The sequence below is a fragment of the Brachypodium distachyon genome, chromosome 1 (assembly GCF_000005505.3).
Source record: "Brachypodium distachyon strain Bd21 chromosome 1, Brachypodium_distachyon_v3.0, whole genome shotgun sequence".
Classification (NCBI taxonomy): Eukaryota; Viridiplantae; Streptophyta; class Magnoliopsida; order Poales; family Poaceae; genus Brachypodium; species Brachypodium distachyon.
The window spans coordinates 18,777,915-18,799,253 of record NC_016131.3 but is presented as its reverse complement, the minus strand read 5'-3'; the positions used below and the strand labels follow the sequence as shown (position 1 = coordinate 18,799,253).

At 48.7% G+C, this 21,339-nt stretch overlaps 1 protein-coding gene across 1 annotated transcript; it reads left to right on the top strand.

The window, feature by feature from the left end:
• Window positions 1–10,014: 10,014 nt before the first annotated feature.
• On the top strand, window positions 10,015–14,283 carry LOC100843823 (transcription termination factor MTERF9, chloroplastic). Its single transcript, XM_010238061.3, has 6 exons — window positions 10,015–10,343; window positions 12,007–12,079; window positions 12,148–12,302; window positions 12,389–13,078; window positions 13,170–13,797; window positions 13,887–14,283. The coding sequence occupies exons 1-5, from the start codon at window positions 10,092–10,094 to the stop codon at window positions 13,500–13,502; spliced, it is 1,503 nt and encodes a 500-aa protein (XP_010236363.1). The 5' UTR covers window positions 10,015–10,091; the 3' UTR covers window positions 13,503–13,797; window positions 13,887–14,283.
• Window positions 14,284–21,339: the final 7,056 nt, after the last annotated feature.

Sequence of the window (21,339 nt, the reverse complement as noted above, 5' to 3'; positions counted from 1 at the left end):
ACGGCCCCTGTTGCCGCGGATGCCGTCGTGGTACCAACGGGCACACCGAGAGCGGCGGCCGCCGCCAGGTTGGGGGCCGCTGCCAGGGCGGACGTCGCTGTCGAGGAGGTGGCTGCGGCCGCCACGAACGCCCTCGACCTTCTCATGATCAGGGGCGCGCTATCGCTGCTTTCCTCGTTGTCGTCCTCCACGGCGACAACTTCCGGGGACGCAGCCACCTGGCCCGCCTCGTCGTCCAGCGACCGGAGGGAAGGCCAGCTGGGCTCGGGCCCGCCCTCACTCTCCTCGAGCACCTGCTTCCCGCGGGGTGCTAGCGGGGGAGCGTGTGGGACACGGGTGGGGGTGTCGTCCATCATCCCCCACTCGTTGCATGGCGGGAAGGCGCCGACGATGTCGCTGAGCGCCCTGACGCCGGCATGGAGAGCGGAGACCCCCGGCGGGAACTCCGTCGACTGGAAGACCTCGCCGGAGATCCCCTTCACCCACGTCCTGAGGGACTCCAGGTCCATGCCGTCCGCCTGGAGGCGTGTCCTATCCCCGGAGCTCGTGTACATCCACGCGGGCCGGGAACGCAGCTGCAGCGGGGCTATGCGCCGATGGACGAAGGTGCGCGCCACGTCTACATCTGTGAGCCCCGCTAGCCGCAACGCCTTGATCTTCTCCACGATGGGGAGGAGGTCGGCGTCGCGGTGGTACCTATCCTGCCAGCTGATCTGGGGCACCGGCAGCCCCGTCGGCGGCTGGATGAACTCCTGGGGGTCCTCTACTCGAACCCAGCACCAGTCGCCCCGCCACTCTTTTTCGATCTGCTTCCCCGACCGGACGATGAACTCCGACTTCATCTGGTCGTGGGCGCGGGAAACCACCCCCGACGGCATCGCCTTCGCGTTGTTGATGCGCGGGTAAAAGTAATGGTGGAAGAGCCCCACCGACGGCATCACCCCCACGAACGCCTCGCAGAGGAACTGGAAGGTGGCGAGGAGGAAGAGCGAGGTGGGGTGGAGCTGCGCCACCCGCAACTGATAGGACTCCATCAGCGCGTGGAGGAACAGAGAGAAGGGCGGCACCATGCCGCAGAGGAGGAAGCGCACAAACACCTGGAAGTCGTTATCCTGGTGTTCGGTGCCCGCCGGGAAGATCCGTGTCTCCTCGTGCTTATTGAAGTTGGAAGCGACGGCGTGCCGGAGCTTCCCCAGCGCCTCACCGTTGTATCCGGGCCAGAAGAAGGCGACTGTGGCGCGCATCTCCCGCCTCTTCTGGTCCTTGGCGGCGGCCACTTTGAGTGCCGCCTCGGTCTTGCTGGTTGCGGGCTTTTTCAAAGACTGGACCTCCTTCCCCTTCCTGGTGGTGGGGGCGCCATGGGGAGCGAGGGCGGAAGCTGGCAGGAGCGCAGGGATGCGAGATGCAGAAGAGGATGGAGGCGAAAGGGCAAAGTGTTGCTCCCCTATTGGCAACAGTGGAAGCTTTATGGCGCCCGGTCGTTTGGTAAAGGCCGGTTCCGTACCCTACGGGTGCGCGGGGATAACTCCTAATCATTGGGAGTAATGCGCGGAGTGGCCTTAACTATCCTATTTGAGGGGTGTTAGGGCGGAAATCTCGCGCCCCACTACTCCGCTTTTAGCGGTGCCGTACACGGGGCAGCGAAGGGGCACAGGCCCGCAACTGATCAGGGGCCCACGCGTCGGTTAAGGGCATAGCCCGGCAACTGACTAGTGGGAGACCCTTCCGGGAGCAGGTGATGCCGGCCCACGCCCGGGGGCTACTGTCGCACCAGTGGCAACCGGGGTACCACCGTTGCGCGACGCGTGGGCCCCTCCCCCGGGTTCCCGGGAAGGTCTCACCCCGGGGAGCGCCGACGAGCTTCCCGGCAAGCTACCAACACGAAAGGGGCTAGCGGGGCTTCGGGGAACATTCCCGCTTAGGCACCTCCCGGGGAGCTGCTTCCCGGGAGGAGGTTCCCGGGTGCGCTAGGGGCCCACTGGACAGCGCTGCGTGGGTGCGTGGTGGGCGCGGAACGCGCGGTCCCACCAAGGCAAGGAGTAAGGCGCGGGGCTAAGTAAACGAGCCGATCGACGGGTAGTTACCCGTCGATCCAAGGAACAGTGGTTGTCCAATCCTACCCTAGGGTCTTAGGCCCCTAGCAGCGGAGGTGGCACCCATGCATGCCACCAGCTCACCGGGGAGTGTTGCGTGCCTTCCCGTTGGACACTTGTAGCCCATGCACCATGGCACATGTGGCATCACCTTGTGTATAAAAGGAGGACCCATGCCAACGGTCAAGGGGGTTAGAGGGTTGACGGGACAGACAGTTGGGAGGATAGTGAGTTGATCAGTTGGTTCCGGTAGACAACAAGCAGAGAATAGCAAGGAGTACTTAGACATTGAGAGGAAGCCCGGGAACTGGCCCGGCGAGAACTTGTAAATGCTTGATCCGCAATCAATATCAGTTCAGACAGGCAGGACGTAGGGTTTTACACCTCCGGGTGGCCCGAACCTGGGTAAAAAACGGGTGTGCATTTGTTCTGGTACTAGCGCGCCCTCTTGGCACTTGGTCTCACCGGCCCCATAGGGCCTCATCGGCTGTGCCGGCGATAACCGGGTCTCCGCCCCAGACGCCCCTACCGAACCTAAAAGGGGGACGTGGCTGCACGCCCCCGGTGTCGGAGCACCGTGCGACGACAGACACCGTATGAATTATGGTTTGGCAAGAAACCTAAGCTGTCATTTCTTAAAGTTTGGGGATGCGAAGCTTATGTAAAAAGGCTACAACCTGATAAGCTCGAACCCAAGTCGAAAAAATGCGTCTTCATAGGATACCCTAAAGAAACAATTGGGTACACCTTCTATCACAGATCCGAAGGCAAAGTGTTTGTCGCTAAGAACGGGTCCTTTTTAGAGAAGGAGTTTCTCTCGAAAGAAATGAGTGTGAGGAAAGTGGAACTCGATGAGGTTCTTGAACCTTCTCTCGAATTTGAGAGTAGCGCAGCGCCAGAAACTGTTCCTGTGCAACCTCCACCAGCTAGAGAGGAAGCAAATGATAATGATCATGAAGCTTGGAATGAGACTATTACAGAACTTCGCAGGTCGACAAGAACACGTACCACTCCTAAGTGGCATAATGATCATGTCATGAATGTCATGTTGTTAGACAACGATGAACCTACGAATTATGAGGAAGCGATGATGAGCCCAGACTCCGAAAAATGGTTAGCCGCCATGAAATCCGAAATGGGATCCATGTACGAAAACCAAGTATGGACTTTGGTAGACTTACCCAATGACCGAAAGGCCGTTGAGAACAAATGAATTTTCAAGAAGAAAACTGACGCTGATGGTAATATTACCGTCTATAAAGCTTGACTTGTCACAAAACGTTTTCGGCAAATTCAAGGAGTTGACTACGATGAGACTTTCTCACCCGTAGCGATGCTAAAGTCTGTTCGGATTATGTTAGCAATTGCTGCATTTTTAGATTACGAAATCTGGCAGATGGATGTCAAAACCGCGTTTCTTAATGGTCACATTGAGGAAGAGTTGTACATGGTGCAACCCAAAGGTTTTGTCGATCCTAAGGATGCTAATAAGGTATGCAAACTTCAGCGTTCCATTTTTGGGCTGAAGCAAGCATCTCGGAGTTGGAATCTCCGTTTTGATGAGGTGATCAAAGGGTTTGGATTTGTCCAAACTCATGGAGAAGCTTGTATTTACAAGAAAGTGAGTGGGAGCTCTGTAGCATTTCTGATACTGTATGTGGATGACATATTGTTGATCGGAAATGATATAGAACTTCTTAAAAGTGTTAAAGGCTATTTTAATAAAAGTTTTTCAATGATAGGCCTTGGTGAGGCAGCTTATATATTAGGCATCAAGATTTATAGAGATAGATCAAGACGCCTGATAGGGCTTACACAAAGTACATACCTTGACAAAGTTCTGAAAAAGCTCAGAATGGATCAAGCAAAGAAAGGGTTCTTGTCCATGTTGCAAGGTAAGATATTGAGTAAGACTCAGTGTCCAGCAACGACAGAAGATAGAGAAAAGATGAATAGTATCCCCTATGCTTCAGCCATAGGCTCTATTATGCATGCTATGCTGTGTACTAGACCGGACGTGTCTCATGCCGTTAGTTTGACTAGCAGGTACCAAAGTGATCCAGGAATGGAGCACTGGACAGCGGTTAAGAATATCCTTAAGTACCTAAAGAGGACTAAGGAAATGTTTCTCGTTTATGGAGGTGACGAACAGCTTGTCGTAAAGGGTTACGTCGATGCTAGTTTTGACACTGATCCGGATGACTTTAAGTCTCAATCCGAATAATCCGGAGGGGCAAACCCTGACCACCACCCCTATATAAATAGAGGGGAGGGGCAGGGGGAGAGAACACACCAAGCCCTCAGCTGGATCTCTCTCTCCTGAGCCCCTCTCCTTCTCTCCCGTGCGCAGCGAAGCCCTGCCCGCGGAGTTCTCCACCATATCCTACACAACACCGTCGTGCTGCCGGGATCTCGTCAACCTCTCCCATCATCTTGCTGGATCAAGAAGGAGATGACATCAAGCCGTACGTGTGGATACCAAGGAGCTGACGTACATTCGGCATTGAGATCGATCTCATCGAAAGTACCACTACGCCAACAACGATCTCGTGATCGTAACGCTTTGTGGTCTACGAGGGTATGATGCTCATTATCCCTCTCGTTACTTACATCTACTATATATGATCTTGGGTTTCTTCCGCACATCTCATAGGAAATTTTTGTTTTCCATGCAACGAACCCATCATGTCCCCAGGCCTAAGCCGTCACTCTCCCATCACTTGAACGTAGAGCCGCACCCTACCACACCTCGCCAGTGTGTGGGAGGAAGTAGGCATCAGTATTCAGTTTGGTCCATTTTGGTGCTGGAGGGGACTAGGATGCCAAACCTGGCTGAGGATGCGATGACGAACACGGGTCCAGGGTGCAGCACTGATCTCCAATGTGGGTTTTAGGCAGTAAGGTGGCCTTCATGGCCGTGGTCTCTCTGAGACAGTTCAACATAGTGGTTTCATTAGATTTTAGATTTTCCATCGCCATGGAGTAGTTCCGGATGAAGAGGGCGGACGCTTCGATAGTCTCCTTGCTAGAGCTGAAAACAACATCATTTCTCATGTGCCAAGCTCTCCACCAAATGAACATCAGCCGTTGCCTAATCAGGCTGTCCACAGAGTCGAGCAGCACAAGGACCCAGTTCACACCCGAGTAGCGCAACCTATCTTCACTGGGAAGCTTCCAGTCCTGCCGCATGCGCTGACGAAGGCCACGGGCTTTAGGGCATACCATGACTGCGTGGAAGGCAGACTCGACGCCATTTCCACACACGCCACAGCTAGGAAGGGTTTTCTTAATTCTCTTACAGCGCTCATCCTAGACAGCTAAAGAGTTTGTTGCCAGCTTCCAAGTGAAGACCCTGATTTTCGGGGGAACATTCGCCTTCCAGATGACATTCCACATCTTGTTGTCGCCGTTGGGGCACGAACTCGAACTCCCAGAGTTGGCAGTCGAGGTGTGTCCCATAGCGAGGTTGTAGGCTGAGCAAACCGAGAACATCCTGTTCTTTTCATGTTGCCAAGCGACAACATCCTCTTGCGGCTCACTGGGGAGTCTGATCTGCAGGATAGCATCCGCATCATGAGGGTAGAAGATCTGGCAAACAAGGTTTTCATTCCAACAGTTCTGCTCGCGGCGAATGAGGTCCGAGGCTTTGCGGAGGCGGGATCTGGAGGCTCTTCCAGAGACTCGGAGATTCCCCCTAGGTCCTGTGGAAGAACTTCGTGTTTCGATCGGCCAGAGCGAATCCAATCAATTCTGCTACGCTGGTGCCATCTCACATCATCCTTTTCTTGCAATTCGTCTAGCTCAGCAGAGATTTGCCTATACTTATGACGACTAGCAGCGCCAGTACAACCAGCCATCCGAGCCATATCTTGACATTTTTTCTTTATGCTTCTGCCGAGATCCCCAATGGTGTCACTGCTCCATTTCTGCAGGTGGTTCATGATGCTGCCAAGAGTACAGGCGCAATACTACCAAGGTCCCCAGAGCAGAGATGCATATTCCAAGCTTTACTCACTTCATCAGCAAGATTGCTTTCCCTTTCCCAGTAAGCTTCGTATCTCTTTATAACCGGTTTACTAGACTCCCTAACAGGAACAAGTAGAGACACCAGGATGGGGTAGTGATCAGACCTGGGGGAGGTAATGTGCCGGACCTTGCAGCCAGGGAAAAGCTGTGACCAGCCAGGCGTCGCCACCGCCCTATCCAGCCTGATTCTGATATCATTTTCTCCCACTTGTTTGTTATCATACGTCCAATTGGCCCCATTGAAACCCAGATCATGGAGGTCACAGTGAGACAACACCTCTCTGAAATCTTGCATTTGTTTTCCACCTCTTCTTTTCCTGGACATATGTTCGTCCTGCCACATCACTTTGTTAAAATCACCCACCACCATCCAAGGTTCAGAGTGGAGCGGATGGATTCTTTTGAGTAGCTCCCACATCTGTGGGCGGAGGTGAGTGCGATGCTCTCCGTACACGAAGGTGCAGCGTCACTTTATTCCTAAAGGTTCATGGATTATTACATCGATAAAACGACTATGAAATTTAAGCAAATCAACTCTACATTTTCATCCCAGAATAAAGCAAGACCCCCGCCTTTACCATCTTCAGTCACGGTGATCACATGCTTGAGGCCGAGTCTCCACCTGAGGCTCTCCACGTACTTCTGACGGTTGCAGGTTTCAGAGACGAACAACAGCTTTGGCTTGTGGACTGTCACCAGGCGCTCGAGTTCACGAACTGTTCGGGGTTGCCCCAGGCCCCGACAGTTCCAGCACAACAGATTCATGGTTCCTGACGGGCGTCCACAGTCGCGCCCGTCAGTTTGCCAGCGGCCCCATGGCTGGTCGCCTCCTCTTGTTTGGTGTTGTTGCCGTCCTCTTCCTCAGCCGCGACAATGTCTGTCGCGTCCACCTTGCTCACCACTGTATTCCCTATCAGAGAGTTCACATTGTTTTCATGTTCTAAGAGGGTTGCAAGAGACTCAGGCTCAACCCTCCCAGCTTTGCTGAACTGGTTCTGCATCTGTGTGTTGCTTTCGACAGTGTCCTGTCTCTCCATCGCTTTCAGCCTATTCAAGCCGTCGGCTCCCGGGCAGGCTTCGAGGGCTGGCCACAGAACAACAGGTTTCTTTGCCGTGGGCTCATTGAATTCATCCCCGCCGTCCTCCGAGCGGGGCCGCGTAGCCCCCAGTCTAAGGCCCTGGGACAGCACCGCGGCTTGGGTCCTCTCTTGTTCCGGCCCAACCTCTTCCAGCTGCTGGCCTTTTTGCTTGCGGTGGAGGCAGGTTGGATGTTGGTGACGTGCTCGCTTGGTGTTTTGGGAGGTGGCTGTAGGGGTTTGTCTGAAGGGTTTTCTGGTGTGGGGGTGGGCAGCCTTTTCCGCTGCCTTTGGATCATGGGCCGGTTCCCGCACAGAGATATTAGCAACCCCATTGGCGACAAAGTTAGCGATGGCGAGCATGCGTGGTGGAGTCTGGGCCGAAGAGGAAGAAGCCGATCCGTTGTGGGCGCGCCAAGGCAGGGTGGAAGTATGCTGGCGGCGTTCTTGTCCGGTGGACTCGGGGAGGAACCAGCGTCGCGGGTCGTCGTGTCGGAGGGCGTCCACTCTCAGGTCCAGGCTGTAGTTGTTCCCCTTCTTGCTATCGGGCATGGTGCAGTTGTTGATGATGTGCCCGATGAGGTCGCAGTGGAAGAAGAAGTTGGGGAGGCGCTCGTAGAACATAGACACCACAAATTCCTCGTCCGTGACTTCGTCGACGAGGGGGATCCACCTTTGGAGGGCTTTGTTGATGGGTAGGAGCACTCTAGCTCTGACAAATTTACTGCAGATGTCACCTCTTGAGTGGTTGTCGATGGTGATTAGGGATCCGAGCTTACGGCCGAGGACCCTTGTCAGCTCCTTTGACAGGAGGTAGAAGGGAATATTCTTGAATTGGGCCTAGATAGGCACGGATCTGAAGGTCACCGACTCCGGGTCCACTCCTTCCTTCAGCACCTCGATTAGGACCGCGTCGTTCTCGATATCTCCACAGGCCGCCGCGGGTGACGTGGGTGAAGTCACCCTCCTCCGAGAATTTGAGGATGAAGCGCCTGTCTCCCAGGGAGTGGGAGTCGACGACACCTCTGACCTGCCAGACACGCTTCAGATTGTCGACAAGCTGCTTGGACGTGACAGCGATCACCGAGAGGAAGATGCCCACGGCCAGGAGGCGTGAGCGACAGGCGCTCCGGGCCTTAGTCAAGTTGAGGACGATGGCCTTCTTTTCTTCGTCAGTCCCCCGCTCGAGCATGGGCAACTTCCCCTTTTGCTTCTGGAGGGCGCCCAAGGCCTCGTCGTTCACCGCCGCAGCATGGACGGCCGGTTGGGGGGCACGCCTCCTGTCATCGGGGACAGCGGCATCACCCGGAGCCATGAGGCGAACGGCCGAGCGGGGAGAGTATGAGGTGATGCTTGGGGTTGGGGAGGGGGATCTGAAAGTGGCACCTCTGGGCGGCCTCTGCAGCCGTCTTATGAGCATGCTGGTGCTGATTCTTCGCCGTCGAAAGGTCCTTCCAATAACGCCTGAGGAAATGGGCGATCAATCCAGGCTTTAAACATAAGGGCATCACACCCGGAATTGACACCAGGAGGCGGAGGCACGTCCGGAGATGGCTCGCTCCTTAACTGTTCCCAGGGGGCGGCCAAATCAGCGGGGGCGTCATCACCGGAAGGCTGGAGGGCAACCAGCGGGGGGGAGGGGAGAGGGGGAGATTCCCAAACAGCATTGTGGGGATTGGGTCGGTATTTCTGGTGTGGGAGCGGCGGCGGCGGCGATGGTGGTGGTGGTGGGGGGGGGGGGGGTTGGATCGGCGAGGGTGGGGGGTAGAGATTCGGCCGGCGGGGGAACAACCGCTCAACGATCTCCTCGAATCTCTCTCTGCAGAACTTGAGAGATTGGAGAGGATCGGGGGAATTTAGGACAAGGGATTTGAGTTTGAGGAGGGAGTCGTGGCTCAGGAGATCAGGATCTAAGGGGGCAACCGGGGGAGAAGATTGGTTCAGATCTTGGAGGGGGGAGTCCGGCTGGCTCTGGATCTTCAGGGAATCGGTCTTGGATCGGGGTGGAAGGTGATTCGTGGTGGTTCTTGGTAGATCGCCTCTATTGGATGACTTGGAGGTGGAAGGTAAGCTCAGAATTGAGTTTAACTTTTCGTAACGTGCTGTGCAACACTATTGGAGCAATTTGAGTTGTTTTGTTTTGAGACCATACACGCAGCATATAACATGCCAAGTGATAGAGAACAACAGCAAAAACGAATGACTTGAATTACACTCACGTCGAGAGCATCTATTTGTAAGCACCCAAATATCGACTCGGAAGCGTGTCCACTGTCCAGTTGGCATGGTGACCGAGGAGGTGTCTTCCGGATAAAACGAAACTCAAAAAAGGAGAACTGTGTTCACCACACTCTTCCTTTTGTGCATGTCTTTTTATTTTTGAACGCTTCCTTTTGTGCATGTCAGTTACACTTATAACTTTTTTTTAAGGAAACACTTATAACATTAGGCTGCCTATACCCTACACTTTCAGCGATCAGCAAAACGTTGGCTCCATGAAGAATCCGGGCTGCCTAAACCCTGACACTTCTAGCAAGATGGTACCCCACCGTTCTCGCACCACCCGTAGACACGACAGGAGATTGAAATCGATTTGTCGTAGGCCAGTCCGCTCGCGCGAAAAATACGAAAACTCTGGCCCAACGTGGTTACCCGTTACCCACAACTACGGCCCTAAAATATTTGAGTTTTGACAACGAAAAATACGAATGGTCGGCCCAACGGCCCGGCCCAGTGGCCTTAAACCCCACCTCCTCCCTTCGCCTGATTCCGCCGCTCCACGTAGGCCGCAGAAGATTCTTTCGTCGTCCTCATCCAAACCCCAACCGAATCAATCCATCCCCCACCGCCGCAGATAAAAATCCAAAAATCATCCAAGGCCGCCGTACGCTCGCTCATGGCGCTGCAGCAGCTGCCGCTGCATCGGCCGCAGCCGCCGCTCGCCGCGCTCGGCCGCTCCGTTCGCCCGTGCTTCCTCTTCCCGCCCGCAGCCGCCCGCTGCGCGGCCGCCGGGGTCGCCTTCTCGCTCCAGACCAACGTGCGCCTCCTCAAGCCTAACCGCCGCTCCCGGCGGTCCCGCTACCCGTACTACGACCTCGACGACGAGGATGACGAGGAAGAGGAGGACGACGAGGGCGACGAGAGCGAGGTGAGCTCCCCCCGTTGCCAACCTGTCATCGTCAGAGCAGGGTTTGCTTTACTCCTTGGCTCGTGTCATTGGAGAAATGCGAACTCCTCACCTGGTATAAACATTACTCATAGTTAGTGGAAGTAAAAAAAGCTAGTATGTTTTCCTCCGACCGTGTTAGGCTACACAAGTAGACAACCTCTTCTACGATCAGATTATCAAAGCTTAACGCACTATGAGGAAATCCATTGGATAGTCACACTTTAATCGAACAATTGTTAGTATGAATGTGCCGTGTATCTGGATTTATGCATCTTTGAGATTTGGCGTATACTGCCTTTGTGTCTCTTCTAGTATGTAGTTCTGGTTATGATTTGCATGTTTGGAACGGATGCTTCTCTTCCATTCACTTCATCAGAGATACGTGCTGCATAATGTGCCACAGTTGATTGTTAGTTTAAGAACTTGGTTGATACTCCGTAAAGTCAGTAACAGCAGATTGTTGCCAACAAAGCATGTGTAATTCAGTGTTTGGAATAACCAAAATTGGACCAGGATTTTCTTAGAGAAGTTGTTTTGATGATGTTGCACTCACATGGACAAGTCTGCTCGTAAGTTAGTGACCTGTAAGCTCCCAATCGGCATACGGTCTTTCAAAATCTACAGGCCAGCTCCTAATCAGCATACATACCTAAATCCCCACACGCCCGCCCGCCGGTGGGGTGGTGATGGAGGTGGGGGATAGATATTGACGGACCCACATGTCTTCCGTGAAATCATCTTCTTCTCTTCCCCTTCTTCCCTCCATGTATCCCTGTTCATGCTGACCTCTGTCGCCACCTCCTTCCTGCCCGTCCCCGTCCCTAGGACACAAGCTCCATGCCTTCTATCTTTCCTCTCTTCCCGCTCGCATCACCGCTGGCATCAGCAATCTGGCCACTGGTGGACACGCCCACACCCATCTTAATCCTCTTCTTGGTTTCTGCAAATCACAGCTGACGTCAGCAAGCTCCCTTCTGCCGCTGCTTCATCTCCACCGGTGGCCATACGTAGGTCGACTTCCTCTAGTCCATAGACTGCAATTCCAAGTAAACTGGCAGCACCAAGCTTGATGAGGACACGCTTGTGCTCACGCATAGCCATCAAATTTGGTGACATCTTGGATCAATTCATGGTGATGGCACCAATATCAAGAGGAGTTGCTTACCGGCCCCTCTTCCTCCTTACTTCCTCCCCTGCTGCCTTTTTAGATGTATGTCAGAGCAATGCAGAGCGTGTCATGGCTGCGAGCTTAGGCTTGATATAGAGAGAGGGGCCATCATGATTTATCTATTTTATGTTAAGCAAGTTATGCTGAGTCTGCAATATGCCCTCATTGACAACAGGTAAGTGCCATGTCAGCATAGCCATTTGTTAACCCAGCCAGAGGGGCTGAAAGTAGACAGTTTTAGGAGTTCAGGGGTGTAAAGTACACAGTTTTAGAGTTCGGGTTTGTTTCTGGACTCCTGCAAAAGTTCAGGGTGTAAAATAGTCTTTTCTCAACATTTTATCACTAGATGCCGAATTTGTATTATATAGAACTTTGTGCTTAAAAAATGCACACACTTCTGTTTATCTGCTCATAGAACAAAATATTAGAAACTAACTATTGCCGCATGTCGTACTTATCCGTTAATCTTTTCAGGATGATCCATCAGGTTTGGAGTATCCTGGTGTACTTTATACAAACAACCCTCGTGCTCCGAGCAAGAGAGCAGGTATATTTAAGCCATTAATTAAAATGCCTGAAGAACATTGGTACTTGTATTGAAACTCTATGCTCCAGGACGACAAACGTCACTGCTAAAAGAAAATTGGGAAGGAAGACAGCCTAAAACTCATGACAAACATGGTAGTCCAGAAAATTCCAGTTCCCTGCAGCCCAGGAGTAAAGTAGGCAGAAAATCACTAGATCCTACAGGCCTGAACAGCAAACTAGAGGTAGATTACTAAAGCTGAGTATGTCCATGTTTCCAGTCCATATTTCAATGCTAGGTATGTTAGCTAACACAGATTTCTTGTTGCAGTTGAACAACGAAAGCATCTCTCGGAGTTTGTTCCAGAAACTGCAAGAAGAATATGACTTTGATGATAAATGGCTACCACTTATTGATTACCTGTGCTCATTTGGACTGAGAGAATCCCATTTTACTTACATCTATGAGAGACACATGGCCTGCTTTCAAATCAATCGGGCTTCTGCAGAAGAAAGGTTGGAGTTCCTGCTAAGCACTGGTGTTAAAAGCAAGGATCTGAAGAGGATGCTGGTTAGACAGCCACAGATTTTGGAATACACTCTGAGCAATCTGAAGTCTCACGTTGCTTTTCTGGCTGGGATTGGTGTTCCAAATGCACGAGTGGGGCAAATTATTTCTTCTGCTCCTTCATTTTTGTCATACAGTATTGAGCAGTCCCTGAAGCCAACCATAAGTTATTTGATTGAGGAAGTGGGTATCGAGGAGAGTGATGTGGGCAAAGTAGTGCAGCTAAGCCCCCAGATTCTGGTGCAGCGAATTGATAATGCGTGGAAATCTCGATTTCTTTTTCTCACAAAAGAACTAGGGGCTCCCAAAGATAGCATCGTTAAGATGGTCACAAAGCATCCACAACTGCTTCATTACAGCATTGAGGATGGAATCTTGCCTCGGATCAATTTCCTTAGAAGCATTGGCATGAGAAACTCTGATATTCTCAAAATATTGACAAGTCTTACACAGGTATTACCGTATTAATGTGATCATTCCTCATGAACCTGTGTTGTTTGATCCAAGTGTGTCTGGTGGTAAATGTGTCCGCCATGCTTTTCAGGTGTTATCTTTGTCGTTGGAGGAAAATCTCAAACCAAAGTATCTTTACTTGGTCAATGACCTGAAGAATGAGGCTCAATCCTTAACAAAGTACCCCATGTACTTGAGCTTGTCTCTTGAGCAAAGAATTCGTCCGCGCCACCGTTTTCTTGTTTCGTTGAAGAAAGCTCCAAAGGGTCCATTTCCTCTTAGCTCCTTTGTGCCTACGGATGAGCGTTTTTGCCAGCGGTGGGCCGGGACTACCTTAGAGAAGTACGATACATTCAGACAGAGGTTATTGCTGACAGGTTTTGCAGAGAAGACTGGAAGGAAATCGTTAGCATCACGACGGTAGATGCTCGAGTAACTTGACCTTCTTTGAGTGGGTCTTTTGCTTTCTGAGCCTATCCTCCTTGCTATTGGAAAGTTCCAAAGGGTCCATTCCCTCTTAAGCTCCTTCTGCGTACAGTTGAATGTTTTTGCCAGCAATAAGCTGAGACTAACTTAGATAAGTAATATACCTTTAGACAGAGCAAGCTGCTGATAGGTTTTGTTGAGAAGTCTGGAAGGAAATGATTATCACCAAGACTGTTGATAATTGATCTTCAGTTAGTGGATTACGTTTTTGATTTGAGACTGCTCTCCTCACTGTAAGATGACCATCTGACGCAGCACTTTCTGATAGTTCTTGTTTCTTTTGGTGGTTATTATTTATAGTTATAATGTTTACTGTTTTCAGGAAATGGTCTAGGTTGCTGGCCAATGATAGGCGGGTTTATAATGCAGATATATCAACTACCGCTTAAACGGGTCTGTATAGCATCTTGTAAATAGACGGTCCATCTAGGAGAACAGCATCCAGCCGAAATTTCTGATGGAACATTTTGTTAACTACTTCCTGGAGTAGCTACCTACCAAATGGCTATTAGCTGACTGTTAACCGCAACGTTTGAGCCGCATATTATGTCGGGTGGAACTGCAGCTTAGCCATCTTAGAGCTATAGTTGGTAGCTTTCTGTGTCAACGTGTGCTTGTAATGTCCTGTTGTTTCCAGGGTTGTAATAATGATAGAAATTCTGATGCTAGTCCTGTTTATCAGGGATATGGCGGAAATAGTTGTGCCTCTTTCGTTCGTCCGCCTGCCTGTTTACCACCAGTTGTTCTCCTAAAACATGTTTCATACCGGCGAGGTCAACCGGCAGAGGCTGTAACTTCTCATAACGTATGATATGTTTGTTGCATCTAGAGAGCCCATATAGTAGTGATAACAGAATCACGTCTAGTCTTGGGAGTTTGTCTGCGTCGAGGAAGCAACAGTTGCAGCGCTCGAAGAAGAAATTATCAGTGTCTTGGGTAGTATACAACAAACGGTTGTGGATCTATATTATCTCTAGGCCGTGCACTGAATTCACATTCAAAAATGCACAGTTTGGGAGCGAAAAAGGAAGCTTGGTTCATGCGCTGCTGGAAACGTTCTGGCACTGGCAATGCACCCCTCCCCACTGCAAAAATTCCTGGCATTTAATCTTAGACAATTCAAAGTGTACGCTCTAGCTAGAGCAAATAGTCCTGTACTTAATACACAGGTCTCAGCACTTGTTCCCATCACCAGAATAACGATAGGTAAGCAAAACCCAAGAAACTAAGAATAACAGAATCGAAAAAATGGATAGCTCAGGTAAGATAACTTCTATTATTCTCTCCTACTGTTTTCAGTCAAAAAAAAGTCAACTTCTATTATTCTCTCAGAAGTCCGGGTGTGCGTTCGGTTTTCAGTTCGGATTATACGGTTAATATACTTCAGTTTATTCGGTTTTGGTAATAACCATTTAATTTCGTTTTGATTTCGGTTATAACCATTAAGCAAAATTGATGTGAATTTTAGAGCAAGACATAATAAAAATCAGCATGCTTCAAGACCGGCCACAATAAAAATATGTTTGGTTTTTATTCTCATACCAAGCATGACATGATTGTTCCTGCGTATCAACAAAATATGTTTTAAGTTTGTCAAAATCTATCTAAGAATTTTCACAGCCAAAACTAAGAGAGGGAAGCAAGAGAAATCCAACCACGAATGGATGGATTAGCTAGCCTGGCTTTCTGAGGCCACGAAACGTCCTAGGACTTGGGCACGTCGGCGATCAGCAGCGTCATAGCTTAGGTAGCATTGGCGTCGATGGGGTGGAACCAGACTGCAAGATCTACTTGTCAGAAAAGAAGTGATTCAGGTTATCAGCTTAATGGGATCATTAGTGGCAGAAGTTTTGCTAAAATGGAGTCAAAACAACGAAAGTTCCACTAATGAGGTCAAACTTGTAAAAAAACACTAAAACTTAGGGTCAAAAATAGAATTCACTCGCAAAATAATTACACTATCTATACTTGCACACCGGCTACATCGTTACGTCAACAAACCACGTGCTTAGCCACGTCGTGAGAGCTAACACAGCAAGTGCTAAAGACAGTATCAACCATCTCAGCTACTGTTATTATAATCAAGTTTCTTAGCCACGTCGGCCGGACGTGGAACGCTAAGCTGTCATAATTCAAAAATTTTTTGGGAAAAACATTAGATCGGATAAAAAGTGGTACGGGGTACAAGTTTTACTAAACGGCTATCAATTTAGAAATCTCACTAAATAGTAGGATAATTTGCGTCACAAAAATGAAAGTGTGAGGTAAAAATAGATTTCTTTTTACAGCCCTGCACGTCTCTTCTCCACTTCTTCGTACTATCTTTCACCTCCCGCCGCTGTCAAAAAAATAAATCTTTCACCTCCAGCAGCTCCTATCCCATGTCCTACTTTAAAAAAACACAACCATCTGGCTTTATTGATTCGTAGAAGAAAGTACAATAGATCGAACCAAGCAAAATGAACATAATCAACAAAAATCCATTTATTGAACTAAAAGCTTCATCACTGCCTTTCGAAATCAACATCTCTAGATCCACCTTTCGCATCTTGACGTTTCACTTTGTAACCGGTAACGAAATTGCAGAACATCATATTTGCACAAGTTGGACTAACTTCATAGATTTTGAGAAGTCGCTTGAGTCGCCCACCTCAAACAGTGAGAACCTACGATCGCTGAACGCACCATGACTGTGGACACGCCCTTTCAAGGCAAGCTATGAAACTGCTTCTCCTCTGATGAATTGACAAGGAAAAGACCAAAAACATCAAAAGAAGAATCGCGAGAACCAATGACTCCATGGAGTAGGACGTGACGCCTACACCAGGACGAGGACGGAGCCACAACACGAATCTTCTAGACGACGTCATCTCCACTGTCAAGATGCCACCGCGAAGAACACACAAACCTAATTATAAAATTGCCAAACTGATGGCAGACGTGGATCCGTGGTTCCCCCTGTCTCTCAACGCTGAATCGTCTGTTACAGACAAGGGGAACTGCCGAAGATCGAAATTTCCTTCAACAACGACGGCTAGGTCTCTCTTGGTGGCTAGGGTTTAATCTACACTCCCATCTCCTTCTGATCAGCCCTGATCGTCGACCTCGTGTCATTCCTTGTACAAGGCCATTACGTGCTCAACGGCGGAGACAAGGGTGGGCCAGCAGGGGCCCGGGCCTGGGATAAACTTTTTGACATTAGATCTAGGATTATATCTCAAATTTGTGTATCCTATCGATGTAGCACCCCTTAACATTCACTCAACAAAAAAAGTGTTTTAAAATTTTGCTAGAATTAAGAAAAAACTATGCCTAATTGACTTCCTCGTCTTCTCCTATATATTCTATCCCAAAAGACAACCGCAAATCCTTAACCAGAAATCTCAAATGACCTAGATATAGCAAAACCGTAAAAAAAAATCCCATCTTTTTCTCATCTCTACCATGGCCCTCCTTGTCTATTCCCGTAGGCGTCATTGCAGTAGAACTCGCGCCGGCCGTGGTCCACGTACTTGTGAAGGTGCCGGCCGGCCGCTGCTCAGACGCAATAGAGATGATGTCCGCAGTAGTCGATGTACTACTTGCGAAAAGCCGACCGCGTCACCTTTCCGAAGCTTACCTGGTGTTGAAAAGTGATCCGAATCCGTTACCAACTCTTGCTAGACGTAGCAGGATAGGTTTGGGCTTTGTGTTGTTATACGAGTTGAACTCATTTTCCTTGTCCTACTAGGATTCATGTTTATTGAACGTTATATATACCCCATGTAGTCGCACCTAAAGATGGCTTGTCGTCTCGTGCTTGTAGTTTAATCTCTATTTTCGTAACAATGGTATCAGAGGCACGTTATTGAGATTAATTTACGAGACACTTTCGGCGAGTCCGTTCAGAGAGTTCGGTTCCGCCGACTTCCGCCGAGTTCCCAGGCCGACGGGAAATTAGTCCCGTTCCGCTGCTGCCGTTCCTGAATCGAAGACCGTTGCAAGGTTGGTTTTCTACTCATATTCGATCGGGTGGATTGATTGGATCGAAGCAAGCTGCAGGCGCGGGCCAAACACAGCAGCAGCAAACGCACCGGTCCGAAGCAAGTTCTCGTCAGACTATTTTCTAATCAAGATGCGGGCGCTATTGGCTCAAACCGTTTATGATGATGCACTGGATGGATTTGCGAAAAAGAATTCTGCTGGTCGGACCGATGAGGACAAGGAGAAAAGGAATGACAAATTCAAACAAAAGGATGAAGCCCGAGCCACCGTTGTTAGCAAACAAGATTCTGATGGTGATGTTTCTGTAGTCGTTACCGGTGATTCCAAAATGAGAGATGTTTGGGTTCTTGATACGGCATGTACTTTCCACATGACCTCGCACCGGGAGTGGTTTGCAACATATGAAGCTATGCCAAATGGTTCTGTGTTGATGGGCGATGATTCTCCATGCGAGATTGCAGGTATTGGAACCGTTCAAATCAAGATGTTTGATGGCACTATCAGAACTTTATCGGATGTTCGCCACATTCCGAATTAGAAGAAAACTCTTATCTCTTTGAGTACTCTTGATAATAAAGGGTACAAATATTCAGGTGGAGATGGGATCGTCAAGGTCACAAAAGGTTCTCTTGTTGTGCTTGAAGGTGATATGAAGACTGCAAATCTTTACCACCTTCAAGGTACGACAATTACTGGTAATGCTACAGTTGTTTCACCTAAATTATCTGATTCAGATGCTACTAGTATCTGGCATATGCGTCTTGGTCATATGAGTGAAACTGGAATGATGGAGCTATGCAAAAGAGGCTTACTTGATGGTCAATGCATCGACAAGTTGAAATTTTGTGAACATTGTGTCTTCGGCAAGCAAACTAGGGTGAAGTTTGGCACAAGAACTCACTCTACCAAACACATATTGGAGTACGTTCACTCAGATTTGTGGGGAGAATCACGTGTTCCTTCACTTGGAGGTGCTGGTTATATGTTGACCATCATTAATGACTACTCGAGAAGAGTTTGGGCATATTTCTTGAAGCACAAATCGGATGTTTTCAATGCATTTAAGGAGTGGAAGATTATGATTGAAAGACAAACTAGCAAGCATATCAAGAAGCTGCGTACCGATAATGGCTTAGAATTTTGTTCTGGAGAATTTGATGCCTTGTGCAAGTCAGAGGGAATTTTCAGACATTACACTGTCCCAGGTACCCCTCAACAAAATGGTGTGGCCGAACGCATGAATAGAACCATCATGGAGAAGGTACGTTGCATGTTGTCAGGTTCTGAATTATCTAGAATTTTTGGGCAGAAGCCGCTTCCACTAGTTGTCACTTGATCAATCGGTCACCTAACCTTGCTATTGGAAAGAAAACTCCCATTGAGTTATGGTCTGGATCTCCAGCGGATTATTCAGATTTGAAAGTATTTGGTTGCCCTGCTTATGCTCATGTTAATAATGGTAAGTTGGAGCCTAGAGCTGTCAAGTGCATTTTCCTTGGTTTTAAGCCTGGTGTGAAAGGCTACAAGTTGTGGAATTCTGAAACTAGAAAGGTAGTGGTTAGCAGAAGTTTTAATTTTGATGAGTCTGCTATGTTACCTAATAAGCCATCTACTGATGTCCCTGGTATGAAGCCACACGATACAAGTGTGCAGGTGGAGCATGTTATTGATTCATGGTCTACAAAAGAAATTGAAGAGGAAAATGTTCAGAAAGCTCTCAATGTTGTGCAGCCACCACAAAGGTCCATTGCAGTTGATATGACTAAAATAAATATTGTTCGACCTAGGAGGTTGATTGAAGAATGCAATGTTGTTGCATATGCTTTGAGTGTGGCAGAAAAAATTGAAGGTAATGTTGAACCTTCAACTTATTCAGAGGTTGTTACTTCTGTTGATTCAAATAAATGGATGACTGCCATGCATGATGAGATGGAATCTCTTGAGAAAAATGGCACTTGGGATCTAGTCAAGCCACCAATTGAGAAAAAGCCTATTCGCTGCAAGTGGATTTTCAAGAAAAAAGAGGGCGTTACCCCGACCGAAGAGGTGAGGTACAAAGCAAGGCTTGTTGCAAAAGGTTACAGCAAAATCCCTGGTATTGATTTTACAGATGTCTTTTTCCCTGTTGTCAAGCACAGTTCGATTCGTACTTTACTCAGCATTGTGACTAAGCGTGATTATGAGCTTGAGCAAATGGATGTGAAAACTGCATTCTTACATGGGGAGCTGGAAGAGACCTTTATATGGAGCAACCGGAAGGTTTTGTCGTTCCGGGAAAGGACAATTTTGCTTGCAAGTTAAAGAAATCTCTTTATGGTTTGAAGCAATCACCAAGACAATGGTACAAGAGGTTTGACTCCTTTATGATCTCTCAGGGGTTCAAAAGATCAGACATGATAGTTGTGTTTATTTAAAGACAACTAATAGTTAAAGTCAGCAAGATTAGTACAAATGATAATCCAGCTGATATGATGACAAAGTCAGTTCCTGCCAATAAGTTTGAGATTTGCTCAGACTTAGTTGGTATTACTCATTAGTCCTATGGACGTTGACGCGCAAGGTGTTTATGTTCATTTGTTTGGAGGTGTTTACTTTCTTTGACTACTGGAGGGATTCGGATCAAGGTGGGGATTGTTGAAAAGTGCTCCGAATCCGTTACCAACTCTTGCTAGATGTAGGAGGATAAGTTTGGGTTTTGTGTTGGTATACGAGTTGAACTCGTTTTTCTTTTCCTACAAGGATTCATGTTTATTGCCCGTTATATATACCCCATGTAGGCGCACCTAAAGACGGCATGTCGTCTCGTGCTTCTAATACCCCAACATAGTAAAGTTGCGTCATTGCGCATCCGTGGTTTTTCCCGCAAGGGTTTACACGTTAAAATCGTGTCTCTTGTTCGTACTTTAATCTCTATTTTGGAACACCTGGCCTCGCACAAGGCTCTCCCTCTGCATCACCAGTCACTCATCCGCCAGAAAACTGGTCCGCAAATTGCCCGCGCGGTGCCACGCTTTGCGCTGGACGTTGTACGCGTCAATCCGGCCATGCACGTGCGTGACCAAGACCTTGTAGTAGAGCTCCTCCTTGATATAGCTGTGTGATTTGAAAAAAAATAAACTAATGAGCTACGCCCGGCTCAGGAGTTTGAAAAATCATGTGCCCACGCAACTAAAGCAGTATGCTTAATGAACATCATGACGCTAACATCCCGGTCTGACAGATGTGAGCGCACTTTCCCCATCCTCCGTACATCCCGGATCGTGTGGTTGCATGGGGGTGGAGCAGGTGCTCCGTGGAGCTGAAAATTGGCCCCGGCGCGCCCCAGCCACCAGTGGATGAAGAATGGTACTTTCTCCGTCTCACAAAAATTGGCACGGATTTGATCAAACGGATATGTAGACATAAAATCCGAGAAAGTCTGGATCGTAACTCTGGATAATACCATAGGTTTATCAACCTACAAACGGATATGTAGACATGAAAGTTGAATATGACTGGTTAGACAAATTGCACGTTCGGCACAAGTCATCAGATGCATACATGCAATTCGCGAGGCCATTAGTATAAAATAATTGAATATGATTCAAATTTGTGAGCAATATATCATAACCACAGGAGTTTACCTCCTATTTTCTTTGCTAAAATGGGTGACCTATTTTGCCAATATCAAAAGGAATAAAGGTTTATTGAAATATTGAACATATAACCTGTAAAATGGAAAGGAAATAAATCATATGTGGAAGTGTGGTTATTAATTAGAAAAGAAAATATAATTAAGGCTATATGGAGGT